Genomic DNA, 25,580 nt, shown 5'->3' with positions numbered 1-25,580 from the left:
TCCTGACGCCGCCCTTTACGCATTAATGCAGGGCCGCTCCGAATCGCCCAAAGCTATGTGACACCATGAGATGAATGAGAGATTGTAATCCTTAAGAGGGATTCAGAGATTCATGAATATTTTAAAACCAAAAACCCCTCTCTCACTTTTTCCCTCTCTTTGGGCGAGGAGAGACCGGCTTAAGAGCCTCCTTCTGATTGTTTGCCGGGAGTAACATTTGCGCGAACACGCATTCACTCGCAGCCCCGATGGCCTCGCACAACAACATCTCATTTGAACAAGTAAGCGCTCCCTGGCCGCAGGAACACCACAAAAAAAAAAAAGAAGAAAATCAGAGCAGCCTTGCATGTATCTCTGAGCAGCTGATAAACGCTTTGCTGCAGTATTTAGGGAGACCAACAGGTTGCTGGTTCAGTTCCCAGGCGGTGCACGCTGCTGTGCCCTTGAGTGGAGCTATTAACCCTCATTTGCTTTGGCAAACACCCCGCTGTCTTAAGTCTTATCATTACAGAAGAGGAAGCACTGTCAAAGTCACCTTGGAATCTCGTGTCAGACGTGCTACATCCCAAGCGAACGCTAAGAAGGAGCGCATGGATCCCAGTTGTGTAACTGGGCAATCAGTGATAAATACATAATGAGTATTTTTTGTGTGGTTGTCAAGCCACCCAAGTGGCACAGCTCACATGGGACTTTATAGTGTAAAATAAACATAATTTTTTGCCAGATAGAGCTGCGAATAAGTGTATAAGTGAGGCTCTGTCCATGTCTCTGGCCAAATGGTCTCCCCTCAGTTCCCAGACACCGTCCAGCACCTTTTTTCCACAGCACTATTTTCCGGCAGCTGCTGCTGACAGTTCATTGTTATCTGACTGTGTACCAGAGTGCTTGACAGCCAGGACAGCATCGTTTGGCCTGAAAGAAGACAAAAACATGGTGGCTGCTTGTCTTCCTGGAAGTGTTTAGCGTGACTCTGTTTTGCATTATGAAAACTGAACTGAACATGACCCTACTTGTTGTGCAAACAATACTCCCCGCCATGTCTCATTTGTGCCAAGTTCACACAATAAACACCGAGACACACTGCAATTTGGCACTCAGGATAGCTCTCATGTTCCAGTTCAGTGTCCAGGACACCTCTCACACTCACCGTTCCCTCCCTGGCAGAAACCTGAATTTCTCCACCCTCCTCTTATGTTTTCTCCTTCCCTCCAGCTCCCCTCCCTTTTCTCTCGTGTCCTCCTTTTGCACCCTTCCTGCCTGAGAAGCCGGTTGAGTAATTACCAGAGGCTTGCGTGCAGGTTGGTTACCCTTGATTGAGTCATCTCAACAGATTGTTTTCCATGGGATGGCGCCGAGTAGCCGACCTGCAAGGACCTGCCCAGACGTCATCACAGACCACACAGTCAGCCGACGCTCCCTCGTCCACGTTCGCCCAACTGGTTTTAGAACAATCCCTCCTTTTCTCACACATCTTTTCCATTCCCGTACCCCAACAACAAGTGGAAAAAAACAGCGCAGATAACATGAGCAGACATGCTCACTGTTAGATCAACCTTTCAGTAGGCGTTCCAGCTGGCTGAGAAGAGTTCATGACTCATCCTAGACTCATGCAAATCCCACAAACGCACACCTGTAATTGATGATGAATAACTGGAGAAAAAAAAAAAATTTCTTCTATCCTGACACATCCTGTAGTGTTTTTCTCAAGAATCTGCCTAATGTGTTGTGAAATCAGCTCCATATCCACCCTTTCACCTGCATTGAATTCACAGTAAGCCTGCCAGGAGGAAAAGAAAAATCCTGATTTTCCAGGGCTCTCACAACATAGCACAACCTCACCTTAGGCTTCCATCACAAATCTAAGCAGGCTGATTGGATTGCAGATTCTGTCAAAATCGCTGTCACCTCTCCCCTCGTCTTTGTCTCTGTGTTTCTGGCTCCTTCTCTCCTCTTCACCCTCTCTCAGGGTTAGCCGAAATGCTGGGAGGAGAGCTAGGAGAGCTTGTCTGTGCGTGGGCGGTTTAAGCGCCTCTTTTCTTTTCAAGCAGGAGCCCACACAGCGCCCTCATTTCCCTGCTAAATTTAAACCAGAGGCCATGTTAACAGTGTGATGTTATCGACCCCTTTCCAACCATGTCTCCATTGGGAAAGTGGCCTGAACCTGAGTGGGCAACTCCACATCACATAGCCTGCTCCATCACTGTGCACTCACAGCAACCTCTAGGCTCATGTGTTTCATATAGCCATCTATAAAAAAGGCGTGATTGCGTTTGAAGCTATTAGTGACGGTCTGTGTGTCTATACATTTTCTGCACAAGTTTGCCTTCCTGCACAAGTTTGCCTTTATTCAGCACCACTTTTCCAGGTTCATTTTGTTTGACCACTCATGCGTTTTTGTGGTGCGTGTGCGTTTGTGTGTGGGAGCGAGCGAGCGAGCGAGCGAGGCAATGCCTCACTGCGTCTACGGCCTTCACTGCCTCAGATTGGAGTTGAATGTGAATCGGAAAAAAAAGAGAAAAGAAGCACCTCAGCCCGTTTCACTCCATCAATCATGACAGCTCCTTCTCTTCCACATCACTCGTTCCCCCCTCGTTCCCATTTTTATAGCCACACATCTCAGCCCATGTCATCACATTTGCATTCACCCGCCTGCAAATTATACCGCTCCGTTTCCACAAACGACGCTTATCAGCAATGATGTGTTTTCAGCTTGCGTTGGCATTCGAAATATAAATGGGGGATAATTTATAATTCTCCCGTGGATTTAAGCAGAAAGCAAAAGGAGTTGCGATAGAAAGGGATTAAGCCCAAGATGAGATAGGAACTCTTCCGAACCTTAATGTGTTCGCTGCTCTGTTGACATACTGAGCGGAGTCGACGGTAAACAAATTAAGCAATTAGGCACGTCGCAAACTGTTATTCATGGAGTTAAGTAGCAGCTGTTCTTAAATGGTGCTCTTTAGTGCCCCGCTACGTCAGGGGAGCATGAGGCAGCAGTTTTTGATGCAAGTGTCTCGACCAGTCGCAACTGGGAAGCATACAAAGGCCTCGCTTATGCTTCAGTTAGCTGGTTGTTGATAAAGACCCATCCACAGGGAGGAGGGCGGAGAACTTGGGTCTTTTGTCTTTTCATATGCCAACAGTCAATGGAGGATGATGAACACGTCTCGCCAGTGCACAATGAATCAGCGGTGTGTGAGGCTCACTCCTTTTGTTTGTGGATGTCTGGAGAGGCGAGAAGGGAGAATGGGCAAGCAGGAAGGCAGACACCGCTGCCCAATTTCGTCTTGAAGGCATGTGTCTACTGGACTAGTTCACCTAAATTACAAAAAAATAGATATTTTCTCAATTACCTCTAATGGTGGATGGTATAATGCTAGATGGTATTTAAAACATATCGATTTTTTTGCACGTTTTTGTGTTTTGAGATATGCATCGGTCTCAATGGCTGAGCAATTTGATGAAAACCAATATTGTGAGTGAGATTTAAATGTATGAAGTAATTGAGGCCTGTATTGATGGTCTAAATTACACAACGCACAGACATAATCACAAGCTTATTTCTACAAGAAAACATGATAAATTGATGCAGTTTATTATCTTCCAAATGCCTGACATGTAAGGGAAGTTATTGGACAATAAACTCTGTGCCTTTGATATTTTTCTGGATGAGGACACATTAGCTTCTTTGTCATTGGGAGTAATTTGAAAAATAAGTAAAGCTTTTGCTGGAAAAAAAAATGATGAAGTTGCTTGTTGTAGCTTTTAAACCTTTCAGCTGCAGAAAAGCCAACTTGCCTGTCAACTTAGCTAACAACAACATTACTCAGTCATTTTAAAAAATAATAATTTAACATTCCACAGAAGCGTTCTATTTTATAATGAAAGCTGCATAATGTTACACTCAGCTCATAAGTCTCATCTGACAATGTTTTGATATTTGATACACGAATCTTAATTTTTTCTCACGTTAACTTCACAGACTGTACTCATACACCGTTCAAAGCTGTACCTACGAAAAGTATTGCACTGTAATTCATACATATCCCATGAAATAAATTCTTATGTAATCCGCGTGATGGTGAACCAGGAGGTATAAAGAGCGACAAACACAGTGTAGGGAGGAGCTTAAGTTACACCACTTCCAGAGTTATTTTAACTCAAACCTCAAGTATTGTGTGATCTTTTCCTAAACATAAATAAGTAGTTTTGTTGCTTAAACCCAACCAAAATGTTTCCTGTGAAGAGGGAAGTTTATTTTGAAAAGACTGGAGTGGAAATTGGCACGTGCGTCACGTGTTGATGGACAGTCAAAACGCACGTAAAATGAGGAATAACTTTTCTTAAGATATCATATGAACCGTTGTATGAGATTACATTGCAACTTCACAGACTGAAAGGAGACGTTGCTGTTGAATTTTTCAATGTTGTGAGCACAACCAATGAAAATCCATTCACTGCCTTTGTATTGTATTGTATGGGGGCGGACAATGAAAATCTCAAACATGGATTTCTCAAATCAGGACGAGTAAAATACAAACTTACAAAACAAGCAAATAAAATCCAAACAAGCATGGACTGATACTAACAGAGGTATAATATTTTTTGTAATTTAGGTGAACCCCTCATGTTCCAGCATCACTACTTGCCAGTCTCCTCCATCCTTCCACCAGCAGCTCTTCTTGTAGTTCCGCACCCTAATGTTCGAATGTAATTGGTTGCCGTCGCTGCCGCCACCGTCACCTACCTTACTTCCTCACCCCCCCCTTCCTTCTGTGTTGTCCCACATCAGTGTCACCAGTGTCATCATCTCTCCTGCCCGTTGTCAGCCACGCCACCCATCAGTGAACTCTCTGCAGTAGCTCAACTGTGGAGCGAGTTGCTGGTAAACACCAGCAGTTGCGTTCTGCATCGATGGGGTTTGATGTCACAGGGCTGGCATAGCAGCACTGGTAATAGGATTTCACGCTCGGCACCGACGGAGCCCCGCGGCACGAAATGGGCTTTCACTTCCCCCGGGAATCACTTGGCCAAGCACAGTGAGCAAGGAGAACATTTTGAAAAACATATTGAAATATAATGAATAAAAGGCCCTCCCTCCATTTCTGGAAAGAGGAAATGCTTCAGAGATTCTGCATATTTTATGTCCACAGCGAGATAGTTATCATACCGAATAGAGGTGTTCTGTGATTAAGGGAGAGAGAGGTTTTTATTGGATTCATAGGCAAATGAGAAACAAGGCAGTGCATTATAAACAATAATGAATTCACGACCATCGCTCAACTTGGCTACACAATTTGCTTTATGCCACTCAACTTGTCTTCATTTCTTTTCCTTCCATCACACTGTCTCCCTCTACCGCATGACTCTGTTGACACCTACATTCATCTGTCTTTGAGTGAAAAAAAGACGAGTGCTTTTTTTCCCGTAGTGTTGTCTCTGACTCATTTCTCTCCCCCATCCTGTGTCCTGTGTCTTCTCTCCCATCAGTGGAATATTGAGGAGTCCACCGAGCATGTGAGTAACCCTCATGTGTGCTGGTGGGTTGTCTTGCAGGGCAGGCTCTTCTCCCCACTGCAATTTGGGGGGTGCTGTGTGTGCTTTGGATTATGAGTTGCGTGCCTGTGTGTGTGTGTTTATTTTCTGTGTAAGCCATGCTTGTAATCCACTCGGTGTGAGTCCTCATGAAAGATCATAACCCCATCATAACCACAGCGAGAGATGTGTGCCCTAATGATTCCTGGTTTTTATATTTGTGTGTGATGTTCTCTAAGCGCTACTACAACCACAAAGCATGAGGATTATTGCCACTGATGATTGCGTACAAGTCTAATATTTCACCATTTTACCATAAGACAAACTCGTCGTAACAGCTGGGCATTCACTCGGATCTGAGGCGCTTACTGCAGCGAGCACGCAGCGCTCTCCCTCCCGTCACTGAGCGTACAGCGCAGTCAAAGGCTGTGTGTCACCATCCCAGTGTGATGCTGACATTAATCAGGCTCGCCTAACCTGCTGTCTCCCCTACTGTTCCAGATGACATGTCTATCTGAGGGGAGGAGCTGTGTGTTTTTATCAGCTCCACACATCTCCGAGATTGCCACCAGCCTTTCATGTTCTTTTCATTTGCCTGGATGGCAGCTCACTGTTCCATGGCTGTCACGCAGCCCTTTGTTATGGCTTATTACCTCCTAGACGTCATATCGCACCAGCATAAATGCAGAGCCACTTACTGTTCCCAGTCAGAAATTCAATAGAAAACCTGCCAGAATAACAAATACTGTTGTCAGCATTCAAACAAGGGCAAAGAAGTTGTTTAAAAAAGGTTTATTGCTTTTAAGAAATTAACTTGAACAATTGTGGATGCTAATTTCCTCTCTCACAGAGAAAACTGGTTAATCAATCCAGTGACCACCTGCAAAGATTTTTTGGTCACCTGTTTATATATCAACACTGGATGTTTTTCTCTCTTTACAAAATGAGCCAGCGGGATGTGCGTAGATCATTTTATTTATTTTATAACAGCTAGTAAAACAGAAATCTGTTTGCACGGCACACACGGCCAGATTCCTTCAGCTACACCCACACGGCATGAGTCAGGCTTGCCTCCTCTCCCTCTCCTCTTAATGTGTTGATTAACACCTGACAGACACAGAGCTAGACGCTGTCAGAGGAAGACATCTGTTCACACATCTTTATTATTTCTTTCGCAGCCACGTTTTGGCGATAGCAATGTGTGTGCCAGGTAACTAATGTAGTGCGACGAGCCACAGACAGATGTCAACAGCAAAAACATTAGCATTTCTTGGTGACCCATGGCGTGTTCACAGGGAGAAGGATTACAGATAATTGTGGCATTTTTAATGCAAATCAACACGAATAGAGTGCTACAGGAATGAGTCCTAAAACCTGGAAATGAGTTAGCATTTTAGCACTTCCGGTTCCCTCGTCTGGAAGTCCATGGGTTTTTTGAATGGGCTTTTGGTTAGATGCCTGAAATAAGGTATGTCGTTAACATAAGCTTAAGAGAATTTATCATTTTGTTCTACGACATTAAATACATCAATAAATACCCCACTTGTCGGCGTAGCTCAGTTGGTAGAGCGGGTTCCCTTATAACAGGGCTGAGTCCTAACCGCTACGGCCTGGGTTCGGATCCGACCTCTCTCTCTCCCCCTTTCTAGACTGTCCATTGTCCTGTCAATAAAGGCTTGAAATGCCAAATCATAAAAGTAGAGTTCATTTGTGAATATTATCTTGCTGAACAAAACGTTTAAGTATCTTAAACGTTTGTTTGCCACAGAGTTTATTTTCTGCAATAATCCAAAACTCAATGGAACAATCCCATTGGCTTTTTGTCGAGGGAACCAGGGTGATGCTAACTTCCTGTCGGCCTACAAAAATACGCCGTCCCTGGAGCACTCTATAGAACTCAAATGTTGCGGTTTAGCAAAAAGAAAATGTCTGAAGCGTATATATTTGTTTTTTGTATTTTCCCCTGACATTTTCAGCCCCATGTGAGGAGGATAGTGGTGAAGGGAGGCTTGTAGAGAAGAATCCATTTCTATAACTAGTCGACTTGATAATCTCTGTAATGCCCTTTGGTGCTGCTCTAAGCATTTGCTCTGAAGGAAACTTTGAAGCCTTGCTTTTCTATTTCTGCTGAGTTTCAAAAGTGCTACTAGACCCGATTTGACCTTGCCAGAATAGGGGGAAAAATATCTCCTCGGCTGCCACTGCTGAGACTGTTAAAGCCATTTTGTATGATTAAAGTAATGAGACTTCTTCCATAAAGTTAAAATGGTTTTATGATACAGTAATTTAGCATTTTCTCCCCCGTCTCTCTTAAAGGCTAGTGTGGGAGCACCAAATGTCCCTTAAAGAGAGGGGCAGTAAAAAGCATTGTCAAACAGAGCGGGCTTATGTAGACTATTAAATGTTCTTCTATGGGTAGGAAATTAAAACTTCATTAGTTAGAAAAACAGCATTAGGGCAAAGCCGTATAATATCCCAAGTATGAGAAGTTTGCGAGGAGTTCCGGCAGGAAGGCTCGTAGGCATCGGCGTATTCATCCTCTCAGTGGCCCCAGTCAGAAACAGACAACTCCAGCATGTGTGCTCAAGCCGCAGGCGTTCATTTGTTCTTGGTATCGAGTGTGTTCTCATGTCTGCGTGTATCATTGTGTGCGTGAACATTTTTTTTTTTCTGTACGTGCATGCATATACTTTAGTGTGTGTTAATATACAGTATAAAAACATCGGTGAGTATGTTCATTCACGTATGTCTGTTTGCATATGAGCTTTGTTCGAGATCAGAGAGTGTTTAATTCCAGCGTGTGTGGGTGTTTTTATTCAGACCGATGCAGTCTGGTGAAGTGAGTGCCAGCACTGCAGCAGGTTATCAATAACAGTGTGTTACCTCAGTTGTTTGTTGTTTTTCTGTTGGTTCCCGACTGTTGAGTTACTGATTTGTTCAACCACCTCAGTGTGTCTGTGTTTTTGAGACTGTTCGACCCAGCTTGCATGGTAATCCAGAGGACAATAAATACCAAGAATCTAATTTAACTATTAAAAAAAGCAATGTGTAACATCTGTCTGATGTTTTAATCTTTAAGATTTATTAAGGATTATGTCCCACAGTCAGAAGTGTACTATTTGTGGACTTTTATAGTGTAGTGATGATCCTAAGCTCCTCTGGGTATAATCTCATGCTTATCCATGCAGCAGGCATGAACACTGATACACGGGTGACGTTCTTGTTCATCTGGTTGGTTTGTTTGGTTAATGGGTTCAGAGTGTGCCTTACGGTTGGGCCCGGGAGTTTTTCTTAACTGAAGAAAAGTTCCTGGTCCTGTTTGTGTGCCTTTCTCTGTTAAATGCGTCACATATTTTGTTTCCTGTTATAGGCAAATTGTTCAAGATACTACAAGTGGATGGAGAAGGGGGTTTAATCTCACTATGGTTTCTTTTGGTGCTGTGTGTTCTGCGAGGGGATGGGAGCTTGTGTGACATGGGTTTTGTTATTTTTTGCCATTGTGGCGGTCCCGCTCAAACTTATTGATTCCTTTTAAACTCTGACCTCGTAATTGTTCCGTTTTGCAGGAGGCCGTCATTGCTGGACTGCACTCTGAAACCACCTACTCTGTCACCGTGGCAGCGTACACCACCAAGGGAGACGGAGCTCGCAGCAAAGCTAAAGTCATCACCACGACCGGAGCAGGTCAGGGTTGTTTTTATCAAGGTTATCATGTAAAACATAGGATATGTGCTATCTGTTTACTGTGAATACGGTGGTATTATCTTTAAGGCTTAAAAATGATAACCTCTGTACTCCTGTGGTATGATTAGAACACTGTGCATGTGACTGGAATGTCATGTTAGTTTTAGTGGGATGCTCCATCAACACCCAGACTAGTTACCATAACTAGCTGCAGCTGAAGTGCTATGAGCAAGGCCTGTAACCTTCATATCTTCATATCTAGTTCATTATTGAGCTTCTGGTTTGGTGGATTTTGTTTCCTTTTGGTAGTGCCATAAAACCAAATAACTATTCACCTTTAAAGGTAGGGTCGGTAATGTTGAGAAACTAGCAAGAGTACACTACATTTTAAAAATGATCCAACTGAAAAACCCAGCCCAATGGTGCCAACTGTTTTCCAGTGAAAGTAGCTAGCAGCATTAGCGCCAATAGTCCCTAAATCTAGCGAGAAAGTCGCCAAGTCAGCAACATTGACAGTCTGTCACTTCAGGCCTCCCTCCAAAGCCACACTCCCAAAATTATCGTTATGAATGTAAACTAGGGCTGAACGATTTTGAAAAAAATATCAGATTGCGATTATTTTGACTGATATTGCCATATGATTTGCGATATTGGAGGGAATGATCATTTTAAATCATTCTCATTTTCATTGAACAACATTTTAAAATGATTATGGTGTGATTTTTGCAGGGATCTTTACCAAACAAAGATGTTTTCTGTAGAATATGATGTAGATCAGGACATGAGCACCACAATATTTAATTTAAAATGGTATTTTGACGCACATTTCCCCTTTAACAAACATTGCATCTCCTGCGATTTGAAAAAGTAGGCCGTATTGCGATTTCAGTACAATTTTGATTAATTGTGCAGCCCTAACGCAAATATATCATAATAAACATCGTAAACAATGAACATGGCTATTGTAGTACTCACATCTGTCAAGCTTGCAGCTTTTAGAAGACTCTGGTGACATGCAATGATTGCACGGGCAGAGTACATGCAGGCAGGCCGGACTGTAGCCCATCCAATCATTTCATTGGAATGAGGATTTATTACAGTCCTTTTTTTCCTTTTTTGTAAAGAGAATTTCAACAAATATAACAAAAAATGTATTTGAACAACATGACCCACCCTACCTTTAAAGTGAAGGTTGTTTACAATAGTTCCTGCGTACTTATTCTTTGCTTTCTTCTTTAATCTTTTTTTCAGTGCCAGGCAGGCCCACTATGATGATCAGCACCACCTCGGGCAACACGGCACTGATCCAGTGGCAGCCGCCTAAGGAAATGGTGGGTGAGCTGATGGGCTACCAGCTGCAGTACAAGCGCACCGATGAGGAAAACTACACCTCACGCGAGCTGAGGAAGACCGACGACCATTACACTGTCACCGGGCTGCACAAAGGCGCCACCTACATCTTCCGCCTCAGCGCCCGTAACCGCGCAGGCATCGGCGATGCCTACGTAAAGGAGATCAGCACCCCCGAAGACGTGCCCTCAGGCTTCCCGTTCAACCTCCAAGTCACGGGACTGACCCAGTCCAGCACCCAGCTGACCTGGGAGCCCCCGCTGGTAGCCGAAAGGAACGGGAAGATTCAGCACTATGTGGTTGTGTACAGGGACATCAACAGTCAGCAGAACAGCACCAACCGCACGGCCGACACGCACATGACTATCCAGGGCCTTAATCCTGACACCACCTACGACATCCGGGTGCAGGCGTTCACCAATAAGGGCGGAGGACCCCTCAGCCCCAGCATTCAGAGCCGGACCATGTCCATCGGTAGGACACATGAATGATATTTATACACAAACATGCTGGAGGTGTTTGATTTGAAAACAGAATCAAGGTTTAATACATGCCCACATAATCATTACACACCAGCGTACATCTACACACTGCAAACTTGCCCACAGCATACTTGAGCATATACATAAACACCTGCTTCTATTTGAACACTTTAACTGGCTCTTTTCAGTCTTTATCAGTGCCACGTCTTCCTCATCTACCACTCAGTACAGTACAGCACTGTGTTTATTGATTTATAGAGTACTAATCTCATTACACGCCACAGTCACATTACCATGCCTCCTCATCCTCCGCGTACCCAGTATGTACCTCCTCATGCATTTTATAATCTTATAAATGGGAGATTTCTTATTTATAACCTGAGTTGTGCGTGATGTTTATTTTAAGACACATGTTGCCACTCCCTCTGCCATATACATTTCTTGGTAATCACAGAGATCTCTGCCTGTTGTGTATGTCTTATTGTGAAAGGGGTGTAATAAATGGAACAGGCTTAGGGAGATGAAGGCTATTTTTATGTGATCTATAACCAAGCGTGAATGAGATTGTTGATGTTCTTTGTAGCCCCCCTGTGGCTTGTCAAGTTTAGTCATAAGGTAATGTGTTCACATTGTTTACTGAGGGGGTTACTTGCTGTACAGTAGTGTGAAATTGTATTACGCACAGAGATTACATTTTGCGGTATACAAGATGTCTTACTTGAGATATTAATCGAAGAATTTTCCCGCCCTAGATTTTCCGACCCTGAACTTTGGTGTCAAAGCTGTCATGAAAACATCTGTCCTCCTCACCTGGGATTTGCCACCGAACTACAAATCCCAAGCGCCTTTCAAGGTGAGTGCCAAGATGACAAAATCCCCATCCATTTACTCAAAGTCAGACACAAAACATTTCACCATGAACACAATTTGCATAGACATAGCTTTTACCTTAAAGGAACAGTGTGTAGCATTCTGGGGGCTCTATTAGCAGAAATGGAATATGATATTCATAACTATGTTTTCGTTAGTGTATAATCACCTGAAACTATGAGAATGAGCCGCCATGTTGCTCCGCCATGTTTCTACAGTAGCCCAGAACGGACAAACCAAACACAGGCTCTAGAGAGAGCCTTCCTCGTTTTTACGTTACCTGAAAGCCACCGTTGTTCTCCGACACACTTGTGAAACTACGGTAACGTGAGCCGCACAGTGCAAAATCGGGCTACCGCCAGCCGCCATCTGATTTTCGTTGCTCTTAAAGTAGTGTTATTAGGGTAAGGATGGCCTCTGAGCGAGGCGAACGGTGTTACCACGGTTTTGCACTCGGTGCCTCACGTTACTGCAGTCTTGGAAAGAGAGGAGTGAGCAGAGGGGTACTCAGCTGGTTGCAATCTGCAACCACACCACTAGATGCGGCCAAATCCTACACACTGTACCTTTTAATGATCACTTTTCAATGGTTTCATAAACTATAATGCTTAGTATTATCAACAGTCTTGAAAAGGGAAAAAGGGCATTTAAGTACGCTGCTCCTGCGGCTTGGAATTTACTGCAGAATGATTTAGGTCTAGGGGAGCTGGTCTCTTTAAGTGGTTTTAAAAATAGATTGAAGGAGTTGGAGGAAGGTACATCAGGCTGTGGATGCTTTTCTGAGCCATTTGATCTTATGTGATCTGGAATATGGTGAATGACTTGAGTCTTATTTTTGTATACTCATGCTGTGACCTGAGATTTTATTTTCTGTAACTGTCATTTGTTGTATGTCTGAAACTTTGTGTAATGCGCTGCTGCTGCCTTGGCCAGGACACTGTTGAAAAGGAGATTTTTAATCTCAATGAGGCTTTACCTGGTTGAATAAATTCTACAAAAAAAGATATCATTGTAAAATCTCAAATCTTCAACCAACAAAATGCAATATAACAATGGTAACATGATTTTTTTTAATTGGAAAGCTATTACTGTCATTGTTACTACAACACAATATATAAGATTCACTGTGCATATAATTGCAACCTAACTGCATTGCAGCGCTATCAGCTGTTAACACTTTCACCAGGGTGTGATGCAGTGATTTTCCCCATTTTCACTGAAAAGCCAGACTCATGCTCATTTATGAGGTGTAATAATCTGTCAAAATTATATTATATCAATTCCCACCTCATGGTAATGAAGCAATTTGAAGTGTAAAAAAACTATTGGATTTGCACCGATGGGCAAGTGTGACACCGATGCACATGAGATGAGGTGTCAGATGAGATGGGCGCCTCCCTTAGGACCATGCTGCTCTTTTCCATGTGTGTGTGTCTTGAGAGAGTATTGCATTTGTCTGGAGGATATACATTATGTGTATGTCATGTTAACTTAAAACATAACTCCAAGTTTTCTCTTGTGTGCTCACAGATCTTGTACAACCAGCAAAGCGTGGAAGTGCAGGGAAACCTGAAGAGGAAGCTGATCGCGCAGCTGCAGCCAGACACGGACTACTCTTTTGTGCTGACGAGCCGGGGCAACATTGCTGGGGGTCTGCAGCAGCAGGTGTCCATCCGCACTGCCCCTGACCTGATCAAGACTAAGCCCAGCACACATCAGCCTCAGGGTGGCAAGATGACCATCAACCTGCCTAAGGTCCAGAACCCCACACGTGTCAGGTCAGTACTGAGACACATGGGACCGAACGCACGGGCGAGCTCCGAATCTGGCCATAAATCCACCAATAGATGATGATTGTTGTTAGCCAGTAGATTCAGTTTTCTTGAATTAGCGTTCGGAATAATGGAGCTTCATTTGTGTTTGATTCTTGGCTGCTGCAGCGACGAAGCTTTCCATCAGTGTCGCCCTTTCAGGGACCCATATATTACTACCAGTTAGTATTGAAAGTGTTACCGTTCAAAAAACACATTGTGGCACTAAGAATATGGTGACTTTTAAATAGATGGATGGATGGATAGATGGATTTTATTTCGAACATGTAATAACTAATAACAAAACAAAACAAGAATCCCCAATAAAATGAGCAGTAAACATATACAGTATATTCTAAATAAACTAAATAAATAAATATTATATGTTCAAAAAGGAGTAGGCAGAAGGTAAAAACTTACATTATAAGGTCTTATCCCTTTCTATAACTTCAATAATGAACTTAATGTTTATCACATATACATTTAAATTAGGCAACACTGTTTTTACAAGCATTTGTGCAAATATGCTGAACAACCAGCAGTTAAAACCACTGAATCATTTATTTACTGACAGTTGATAAAAACTATTTCATTACAATTTCATTTTATGAAAAGTTCAAATGTATAAACACCAAAAAACATCAATTTAAGACTTTGTATAAGAATTTGTACTTGAAATATGTACATGTGGGGGCTTGTTTGTGGCCCTGGACCCCTCAACGGCCACTTTGCTTTCACAAGCCAACGGTTCGTTTGGGCGGTTGTGAACACAGTAATTGTACTCTGGTGGAGACTAAAACAATCGGTCCGAGACCGCTTGCGAGAGGTGGTCTCAGACCGATTCCAAGCGAACCAAAAGAAGTCCGATGTTTGCTTGACATGTGGGCCGAAGAGAACATACAGAATATGCTAAATAAAGTCCACAAAAATAGTGACGTTTATAAAGGCATTCGAGATAAACTGGAGGAGAAGAGATGCACACAGTAGATCACTGCCGGGTCAAAGTGAAAAATCTTCAACAGCAATATTTTATATCAGAGCCCGCGATTCCCTGCATAGAAGTGGCAGGTCTCAAGACGAAAAAAAAAATAATAAATAAATTTGCTCCTTTGCACACGCCCCTCAGCAAATTAATTTTTTTATTTGGTCTGCTTTAATGTGTGCACTTTGAAACCGAACCAGACTAAATAGAAAACGAACCAAAGTATCAATTTCACTCTGATTCAGACCAGCAAAATGGACTATGGTTTGTGAAAGTGCCCTTAGTTGTTGTCAAAAAATATTATCATTCATTCGGGAGCTAATTCAACTGCAACTCTGAACAACCTTTCTTACAGCAACAGCAGCACATGTGGCTCACTGTGTATCTGATCAATACTAAACCTGTTTTCAAACTTAAAACTTCAACTTTTAATCTGAGCCAACTTCATGACACAGCGGCTGATGATGATCGAGGCTTTTAACATCAGGTGGAGCTGTATTATCTTTTGACTCAAATTGTAAAGAGCAGAATTGTGCCTGACCCTGGCGAGTAAAGCCTTTTTCTTCAGACACACACTTCCAGACACATCTGAGTAGGGGAGTGCATAGGGTTGATTGGTAAAAAGATTACAGGGCTCTCAGGGCTGGCCGAGCTCCAGCTCAGATTGACGGGCAAAGAGAGCACGTGACTGGGGATGGCAGAGTAGCGGTCTGTGTGTGTGTGTAGGTGAGAGAAGGGGGTTGAGGAGTCTTGTTATACATGTCTTCCCCCACTCCCAGACTTGACTGACTGTTGAATCACAGAGTCGAGGCCTGGAGAGAAGGGAGAGAAGCAGCTGCTTTCGCTGTCAGCAGCAGCTGATTTTACAAGTGGTTGAATGCCACAGAGGGGGAAAAACTTTGAGCTGGGAGAAGACAGACTCGGGGAGAACACGAAAGCACATCAATAACTGCAGACACAGATGTTTGTACTCGCAAGCACGTTCCTTCATTCATTACCTTACTCCTTAGTTTGACCCTAAACTCCTGAACGTCTTTCTGATGTCTTTCTTCTTCTATTTTTGGTCTTTATAATAAGCAGTAAAAGAACACACACACGAGTAGTCACATAGCTGGTCCTATTAACCTAAAGAATCCTATTGGGATCTCTATTAGCTGAAGGCTCCTCTCACTGGGATAGTGTTTGTTCCAGTCTACATGGCAGATGTTCTTAGTGATTAGCCATTAATTGGGGAATGCAGTGCCAATCTGCTGGTGTTCGACCTTGGTTAGGACCCGCTTGTGTACCACTCAAGTTTTGAATTCCGCCCAGCAAGCCTCACAGTGAAAGTATGTCTTACTAAATGTTTTGACTGTGTTATTAATGCGCTCGGCTTCACTTTGATCTCAGCGTGTATGTGCTTCAGTCAGTCTGCCTTAACACAGGCTTTATTTTTCTTGGCAGGTGGTACTACATCGTGGTGGTGCCGGTGTCGCAGTCAACGCGCCGGTGGAAAAATCCAGACGAGATGGACCTGGACGAGGTGAGTGCCAGCCGGTGGCTGATATGCTAATGTGCCAGGTCAGGGGTCGCCAATAGCATCTCCCGTTCCAACTGGGTAGGAAGTCACTGGTTGTAGCTAATTAGCTCTACCCTCCTGGGCTCAGGGAGGGGGGGGGCGGCAGGGCAGAGATTTTAAACAATGAGTCATTCGGGCAGGTGGGGAATATCCTGATTGGACGCCAGGTCTACACACAGTACCCATCTGCTGAATCCAAGTGCATACAGAGTCATCTTAATCTTATAAAGCCATTGATGTAAATGTTAAGCAAACAGTAATTACAAATTACTGCTCTACCTCCTCCACATTTGTCTTTATAGTCTTTATTGTCAGGGTTTGGCAACTCCAAACAAAGTTTTACACAAGGTATTCAAATGAGAATAAAGATTTATGGCTGCTTTATTATTGAATAAAGGTCTTCCTTGTCCACAAGAGAATTGAAGCTAAATGACGTGCCTGAATATTAATAGCATCATTTTTAAGTAAACGGCGAGGCTCGTTGGTTTGGATCGCTATTGTTCAAGCTCCCTGAAGAAATGGCAGAAGAGACCAGCAGTGGGAGAGGGATGGGACTCCCTGAGTCATTAAACATTGAGCAGGCCATTGTCTCCTCCCTTAGACATAATGATTTAATAAAGCTACATCTGGAGCAGCACATGAGACGTCACTGACAGAAAACAAAATGCTGCTGAAAACACAATGCCGCAGTGCTGTATGCCCCTGCTCATTTATTAAGCAGGCTGGCAGTCATGCTGGGATTGTGTGCTGGAGCAAGCGCTAATTGCTCACTTTGTAACTTGGCTGCATTGTTTGCAAAGTTATATCACTGAGCAAAGGGCATTTCAGCTGTGTGGATTCATTATCTCGTAGGAGGCATAGTAAGAACCAGACCCGGACTTATGGTGTGAATGCAGAAGGTTTGTTTTTTGGGGGGGATTTTGAGAGGAGTTGATGGAAGTTGTTTAATGCATATAAATTAGTTCATCGTCACGGTGAGGAAAACTTCCCACCAGTTAATAAACACCGGCTGTGTCCTCCACACCGCGATTGCCTCATTAACGTTATGATTCTCTTATAGCATTGGGTTTAATTCTGAAATATTGCCAAATAGGCGCTTTTGCTTTTTGCTTTTCCCTTTGACACCAAATCCTCCGCCATCGTCTTGTCCGTCAACTCTCTCTTCAATAGTATAATACCGTGACAATGGGGTGAAATCTGACTCCTGCTACCCGTGCTGATACTCAGCCTCAGACACTTTCACTTTAAGTTTATAATTGTAGAATCCATTGTCCGATTATGTATTGATAACACGCTTAGTATTTTACAAATTATAATTTTTTATTTGATGAACGTTGGCACTGATACGCAAACATTAACGAAATGGGTTTTATTTCTATTAAAAAAAATGCAAAATGACAGTGGGGGCGGAACACCGGTAACAGTGATAACAACGACTACAGTGGCAAGCCTACACACAACCCACAAAGCTTTTCTTGCCCAAAGCCCCATTGATTGTCGAGAGGATTGAGCCTTTGACCTCCGTGTTACTGTATGATGCAGTAAATTTAGTCTCTGTGCTAATTTATTTTAAAAGTTTAAATAGGGATAATGGAAAAGTTTAGCCAAACACGACCTTAACGTTTGCCCTCTATGTTTTCCCCAGCTGCTCAAGTCGAGTGAAGGCCCCGCCCTGAGGCGCCGCCGTCACCTGGATTCCTCCAAGCCTTACATTGCTGCCAAGTTGGACTCACTGACAAACTCCTTCACCGTGGGTGATGAGAAGACGTACAACGGCTTCTACAACAAGCCGCTGACCAGTCCGCAGGAGTACCAATGCTTTGTCCTGGCCGTGCTCCAAAACGAAGGGACCGACAGCACTGCTAATTATGTAAGAGACGCACACGTACACATTCATTAAAACTTCCATACACTGATTTAGGACAGACAATCATTCTCGACAGCATAACTCATAGTAGTTTTTTTTCTGAGTAAAGGTCTCTCCTGTATTTGTTAGATTAAAAAATGAATTTACCTGAGCCCGTTCTATATATTTGTACATGTGTCACCTTTTAGTTTCACGGACAAACTATTTTTGTTTATCACCCATCCTCTCACTCTAAACACGCTGCCCCTCAAGCGTTTCCAGAATGGCAGCGGCAAGCCAAATTGTTGTTGTTTTATTACCACTTACCCTTTAATACGGCCGCCTTTAAAAGTCATTGCAGCTTGTCCTGATAACTCCCTTATCAGTCCACAATGACATCAGAGATCCAGCTTTGCCATTTCGGCAGCCAGCAGGGCCCCACGCACGTCTCTTTACACTGCTTATACAAGGCTCTTGGCTCTTTAAGTGGAGGCCCCGTGCACTCGTCAAACAGCACCAACACGGAGGCCCAGCTCTCCATGGGATGGTCTGGAGTAAACGTCACTGCAGGAAGGATGAGAGTCTGCGATTGCTCTGGGCTCCTCCACTACCCGGGACATGCATATTCAGTAGCTGGGCCCTGGGCAACCACAGAGGGAGAGAGAGCGATCGCTTCATGTCCGAAACCAAATCCCAGACTTTTCACCTATTCCTTTCTCTTCTCTCTCCCCTCTCAGCTCTTTTTCTTCTGCGCACTCTCTGCCTCTCTGCATCTCTCTCCCTCTCCCCATCCTTCTCGACCGTGAAGAGAGCAGAGGAGATTGATTAGTGTGGCTGGAGTTAAGAGGGAGACGAGGGCCTGGTCACATGGCCTAGGGAGTCTGTAAAGCAGGCCTGATTCCCTTGAAATGCTGCTTTAAATGTCCCTAAAGCCCCCAAACCCCCCCCAACAATCCCCCACTCCTTCGCTCTGAGAAGGGGAGGGAGGTGCGAAGGAGGCTGTAGTGGGCAGCCATGATACACTTGACTTCAAAGGAGATGCTTAAACCCCATCGCTGCACAACACTCTCACTGCACCTGCCAGACACACCAGGTTGGATCAGTGCGGCGTTCAAGATTTGTCTTTTTCTGTGTACTCCCCCTCCTTAAACTGTGTTGCACCCTCCCACCTTCAGACTAAATCGCTTGGATTAATCAGGCTTCACTCACAGGATGAGTCAATCAATGTGCTTACCTTCACTTCAGTGACCTGGTTATTGACGCCTTTCTGCAGTCATCATATTTCTTAAACTTCATGCAAATGAGAAACCCTGATTTCCATAACTGGGGTGAAGGTTTTATTGACCAAGTATGAACTCCAACAGGGTTTTTATTAGGGCTGTCAATCCATTGAAATATTTAATCCTGATTAATCACATATTTTTTATCTGTTCAAAATGTACCTTAAAGAGAGCTTTGCCAAGTATTTAATACTCTTATCAACATGGGAGTGGGCAAATATGCTTGCTTTATGCAAATGTATGTATATATTTATTATTGGAAATCAATTAACAACACAAAACAATGACAAATATTGTCCAGAAACCCTCACAGGTACTGCATTTAGCATAAAAAATATGCTCAAATCATAACATGACAAACTGCAGCCCAACAGGCAACAACAGCTGTCAGTGTGTCAGTGTGCTGACTTGACTATGACTTGGCCCAAACTGCATGTGATTATCATAAAGTGGGCATGTCTGTAAAGGGGAGACTTGTGGGTACCCAGAGAACTGCCAGTTTTTCCTTGCCAAAATGTTGCGCAAGTTTGGAGCGTTATTTAACCTCCTTCGACAAGCTAGTATGACATGGTTGGTACCAATGGATTCCTTGGGTTTTATAGTTTCATATGATGCCAGTATCTTCACTCTAGCTTTAAAACTGAGCCCGCTACAACCTAAAAATTGCAAGTTGCGTTAATGCGTTAAAGAAACCATTAACTTTGACAGCCCTAGTTTTTACATGTGGGCATGTGCATGACAAAGACTTAGTTTAGACAGAGAAGGTGTCTGAGAGGGATTAAAGGAAAGATCGTTACTCGTTGGAGTGCATCCTTGTGTTGTACTCAAAATAATTATATCCAAACTCAGACTAACGCTGAGACTGAAAAAAGAAGTCTGAATGAGTTGACTTCCACAGCTGAACAGTAGACTTATTGTAAAAAATCCGAAGCACATAGAAAGGAAAAAAAACCTCTTTGTGCAGGAGCATAATATTGTGGCCCAAATTCAATCAAAATGTACCATCCTTGGTTCAAAAATACAGTAGGGGATAGGAAGGAAATCCAATAACTGACCTGCTGCATATAGTAAACACGGGATTTACACTAACAAGATTACTGCAGTGCATGTGAACACCTTGATTTCCACATTTCTCCCAGTAACCTGGTTTCTTGTGTGCATGAAAACATACTGAATTCTGAGGTGGTGACTACAGGCAGGCTGTCATTGATCGCCGCACAAATCCCCCAACCGCACTCTTTGGGAAGCTCAGACACCACAGCGGTGTTTGTTTTTGTCACCCCCAACGCGGCACTTGCAAACGTTTATTACCAACCACAAACGGCTACAGAAGGTAAAGCGTGCAGCGAGTTCGAGCAGTTGGCAGAAGCCGCCTCGAGCTGGATCTTCACCAGACCCAGGAGAATAAGACAACAAGTACTGAAGTAAATGACTTGTGTCTTTACTACACTTCCTCGCCACCACCCAAACTCCCTGAGCGTAGATCAAACGGGACCGCCAGGGCTTAATAAGCCCTCGTATATCAATGGCCACGAGCAGCCAGCAGTGGTTGGAGGGAAGAAGAGAAGGAAGGAAGGCAAAGGGGGATGAGAGAGAGAAAGAAGAAGAGAGTGTGCCTTCATGTCTCCCCAGCACCCAAGGCAGATAAACAAGCCGGGGGAAGTGTGAAATGGGATGATAGATGCTGGGTGTGTATAAACAGTATCATTTAATGCGAGAAGAGAGTGAGGGAGGGAGGTAGCATGAAATATTGTGTGATGTGAGACAGAGAGGAGGGGTGGTGTTGGAGAGAGGAAAAGAGGAACATTTTTGTCTTGTGTCCCGTCCAGCCTGTGAAGCTTGAATGAGAGAGAGTGAACTGGCGGAAGAGGAGGATGTTGTGCTAATGTGTGCTTTTCTTTTGATAAGGGAGAGGTGAGCTTATGGCGTAGAGAGAATGGAGTGTTCGAATGTGTTTACCACAGTTTTCTGTTTGCACTGTTATCCAGGCGTTTATATTCTGCTCACTCTCAACAAGAATTGGCTTTGTAGCTCTAATTCTGTTGCTGCTATGGGCTCTAAACCCTTAACATGGAAGACTGGCTTCTTTCTAAATTTAACAGGCTTTGACAAACAATATCAAGGAAGAATTGTGAAAACAAGATGTTTTTTTCCTGGCAGAGAGTATAAGCATATTCAAGCCTAACTTTTCAACAAGGGTTGTAGAAATATAGGTAACATATAGGCTCCTAGAGGCGTCTCCCTCTAGCGATCCCTGTAGATATCTGGATGTTTGGTATTCAGACAGCTAGAGAGGGAAAAAGTGTGGTTTCTGGTGCTGATTGGAAAAGAGTGCATGTGAGGGAAAAATGGGTGTTGAGGGAAATAAAAGTATGAAGGGAGAACTACAGTACGAAGGAGAAGGGTTATCGTAGAGGGTAGGCTAGACCCCGCAGCCACATTTCTGTTCCTTGTAGATAAAGGCATACTCACACATGCTATCAGCTTTCCCTCTCACTTTTTTGTACCTCCATTTTTTTGTTTCTTTCTCTTGCCTCCCTCTTGCTGTCTTTCCCTGTGTCTTGCAACAATGAGGAGCGTGTGGGCTCCTCAGCCTCCCTGAGGAGGCAGAGAGAGCGGCAGATACATAATGGCCGTCTTTGCATGTTTGTTTGTTTGTCTGGCGCACAACCCTGCGGCTCATTTAAGCCACTTTTGGAGAGACACGGCGCTAGCGGGGTCAACGGCGAGTTGAAACAAATGTCTGTGTGCTGCGCGTAGCGGATTCTGCGCTCAGGGGATGGCGGAGCAGCGGCTGACTGGGGAGGCTGTGCAGCCCACGGGCCAGATAGCTGACTCGATATACTGCTACTACCATAACACCTCTGCCTCAGTCTCTCTGTCTCCTTGCTCTCTGCCATCTCTCATCACCCACTCTCACTCTCTCTCTCTCTCTCTCTCTCTCTCTCTCTCTCTTGTTCTCTTACTGTCTCAAACAAACACTTACAATCACACACACACTCTCTCAGCGGTTGCTACCTAGACAAACACACACACACACACTCGTTGAGGCCCAGAAGATCTTGTGAAAAGGCTCAGAAAAACTCATGTATGCACACACACACGCTTACACACATTTGTTTAGAGTCTTTCAAACACTTTCTCCTTCTCTCACTGACGGATGCACACACGGACCAGCACAAGCAAATACATTCATTCACTCGTAATGCTTACAGCTGTATGTACAGTATCTACAGTACAGTAATAATACTCATCTGCAGTGTTAACAAACAAAGTCATATACTCTCCTGTGTCTCTTCTCAGTAGGGATGACATTTGATAGAATTTTGTCAAATCTGAATCCAATATCTTCTCCGCTCTCTGAATTTGATTCCCTTATGAAATCTATTTAGGTTTGTCTGTCAACATTTTAAAGCAACTTCAGTTATGAATAACTAAAAAGATCAAATGAGATGTGACGGTACTTCAGTTTTGAGTGCCAGCAGCTTGATTTCCGTTCACAACTTGTCAACCTGAAACAACCTGAAAATGAGATCAGGGGCCTCATTGCAGAAAAAATATCCTAATTGCTTGTCCTATCTTAATTTAAGTTTCAAAGATAGGATAAATCCTCTATTCCTATTACAGAAGCAATCCTAAACTCATGGCTGTGTCCCATCCTATCTCAGACCTCCTATCTTATCTTAATTTAAGAAATCTTAACTATAACTGTAAATTTGATTGACTTCTTTGACTAGAATGTACCAGTACTACTACTACTTGAGATGAACAAGCTAAAATATTAACAGCCCTCTCTCTTGTCACTGGCTAGCTAGCTTGCTATCAATGCTTCTGGGTGTTCAATTTTAGCTACGAGGAGTCGGAGGACAGGACATCCCACCTTTTAATTAAATTTATTTGTATATATGTATATATACACAGTATATACCTAGTGTCCACAAATCCTAAATGTCATCTAAACTGAGATAAGATTGACTTGAGAGGCCTTTTTATTTCTACCAATCTTCAGCTGAGTACTGACCAGTAGACAACCTCCAGGTCTGAAAAATGAAGACAATGCAGAAGTGCCTTAACCTGCATTCTTTCTAATATCCAGCAGAGGGCGACTCCTCTGGTTGCAAAAAGAAGTCTGATTGTATAGAAGTCTATGAGAAAATGAGCCTACTTCTCACTTGATTTATTACCTCAGTAAACATTGTAAACATGAGTTTATGGTCTCAATCGCTAGTTTCAAGTCTTCTTCAATACAGCATGATGTTCATTTAGTAAATGATGGTCCCATTTAGAGTCAAATAGACCATAAAGCAGGGGATGCTTTAGGGCGTGGCTTGTGATTGTGATTGACAGGTCGCTACCACGGCGTTGTCCGGTCTGGGAGTTGTCCGTGTTTTTGTCATTGAAGTTTAACAATTTCAGTGTGTTTAAAGTTCATGGAAGTTAAGTCGCCTAAAAATGTCTTATTCAGCGTCCGGTTGTGCTTAGCTCCACCCTCTCGTGTCACTTCTGGTTGCAAAGAACAAAGATGGCAACAACCAAAATGCCGAACTCGAGGCTTCAAAACAGCAGTCCACAAACCAATAGGTGTTGCCACGGTGACTACGTCTACTTCTTATATACAGTCTGTGCTTTGGCTTTAATGCAAATTTCTTATGTAATCGAGGTTAATTAGCCACAGTTGAGGTATTTCAATTGACCAATGTGTCGGTGTCAGTGGAGGTTAAAAAGGAAAAAGCCTGCTACCGGAATATTATATGCATTGGTATTTTGCATGGAGCCGACCCTACCTCTCACATACACACACACACCCACATACACACTGATTCAGAATGGTAAGAGATTCACATGCACATATACTTACTTTTATGTCTCTCACTTTCTCTGACTCACTCACTCTCAGGCTCACACATTCCTTCACTGCTCCATTGTGATAGCACTCTGCGAGGCATTAGGAGCTGCGTGACTGAGCTTTTATCAGATATTAGGGCCATTCAAATGGATGATCCCAGTACTTTGCCGTGACCAACAGACAAAAAGCCCTCTCTTTTTGTCTGTCCCTCTCCTCTCCTCTCGCTCTTCCTCCCTTATCCTTCAACTAAAAGCACAGCTGCAGTCATTTGTTACACTACGGGGAAAAAAAAGAAAAGTTTTTTCCCAGGATTCCCTGCAGGGCCACATCCTACAGCCTTTTTTGGGCCCTCCTGAAGGAACAGGAAGCCTTGTGGCGTCGTCACATCAGCAATGTCCCACTGCTGTGCAGTTTCTCTTTGTTCTTAGATAATAGGTTCCTCCCAAAGGCACGCAGAACAGGAGAGAACCAGTCTCATGAGCCTGGTGTGTGTATCAGTGTGTGCGTGAAGACAAAGACAAATGAAAAACATTGCTGCTGTAAACTACTGCTGTAATATGAAAAAGTGAATCTTTTTACTTTCCTACTTGAGATATCTTGTGCCTGTGCCTAATATCAGAGCACGCTGGTTTGCACGTACACGGCTGAGACATGCTGTAACGCTCACACACCCATACTGTAAATTTTTTCCGGCAGTTGCCCAAGAGTATGAGAGATAACGGAACTATATGACAGAACGCAGGACTCTTTGAGCTCATCTCAGCTTATCTTTCCAATTAATATCTGCCTGGGTGCCGAAGAGCCGGCTGCTGTGCGGCTAATGATCCGGATTACTGCTGCCTGCCGCCCCGCCACTCCCGCTGCATGCTGGGAGCCCAATTCCCTTCGAGTGCTGCGATCTGTCACCCGTGCTCCTCCGCACACACACACACCCTCCTCTCCAGGACCTGCATCTCCCATCGTCGTTCAATAGGAGGCACGCTGAGCTCTAATGACAGATGCCTCGCTCCTCCCTCTTTCTCTTTCTCATCCGTCACCTTGCTCTCCTGAAGTTGGACTCCCTCCTCTTTCACACACATTTTTAAACACCGTACCATGTCGCCTCGTGCACCCACTCCTCAGACACACGCTCACACACACACACCTCCTTCCCTCCTCCTGCTCTCCGTCATTTGAAGACGAGGGAGCACGGAGATGTCTCATTTACAACTAAGGTGGAAACGTATCCTCACCGTCACCTCCTCCTCCTCCTCCTCCTCTTCCGTCACGGTGTGAACACTAATGAAGAAGAGATGAGTCCTCTCCTGTGCCCCCATTTATCTCAGCGGCCGAGGGA

General features: G+C 43.8%; 1 protein-coding gene across 25 annotated transcripts in view; it reads left to right on the top strand.

Annotated features, from left to right (window-relative positions):
• The window catches only part of ptprfb (protein tyrosine phosphatase receptor type Fb), a 204,827-nt gene that overhangs the window by 139,156 nt on the left and 40,091 nt on the right, over nt 1-25,580 (top strand). For 17 of the 25 annotated variants that reach the window (XM_074651861.1, XM_074651880.1, XM_074651866.1 and 14 more), the window contains 7 exons: nt 5,491-5,517; nt 9,102-9,219; nt 10,471-11,043; nt 11,804-11,904; nt 13,452-13,699; nt 16,158-16,236; nt 17,918-18,142. In XM_074651861.1, coding sequence (XP_074507962.1) covers nt 5,491-5,517; nt 9,102-9,219; nt 10,471-11,043; nt 11,804-11,904; nt 13,452-13,699; nt 16,158-16,236; nt 17,918-18,142 — 1,371 coding nt within the window. The remainder of the gene's footprint in view (nt 1-5,490; nt 5,518-9,101; nt 9,220-10,470; nt 11,044-11,803; nt 11,905-13,451; nt 13,700-16,157; nt 16,237-17,917; nt 18,143-25,580) is intronic. The other 8 variants (XM_074651869.1, XM_074651885.1, XM_074651881.1 and 5 more) reach the window with 1 other exon arrangement.

Source organism: Sebastes fasciatus, chromosome 11 (assembly GCF_043250625.1).
Source record: "Sebastes fasciatus isolate fSebFas1 chromosome 11, fSebFas1.pri, whole genome shotgun sequence".
NCBI lineage: Eukaryota > Metazoa > Chordata > Actinopteri > Perciformes > Sebastidae > Sebastes > Sebastes fasciatus.
The sequence above is the reverse complement of the archived record's forward strand: the minus strand, read 5'-3'. Positions and strand labels throughout refer to the sequence as shown.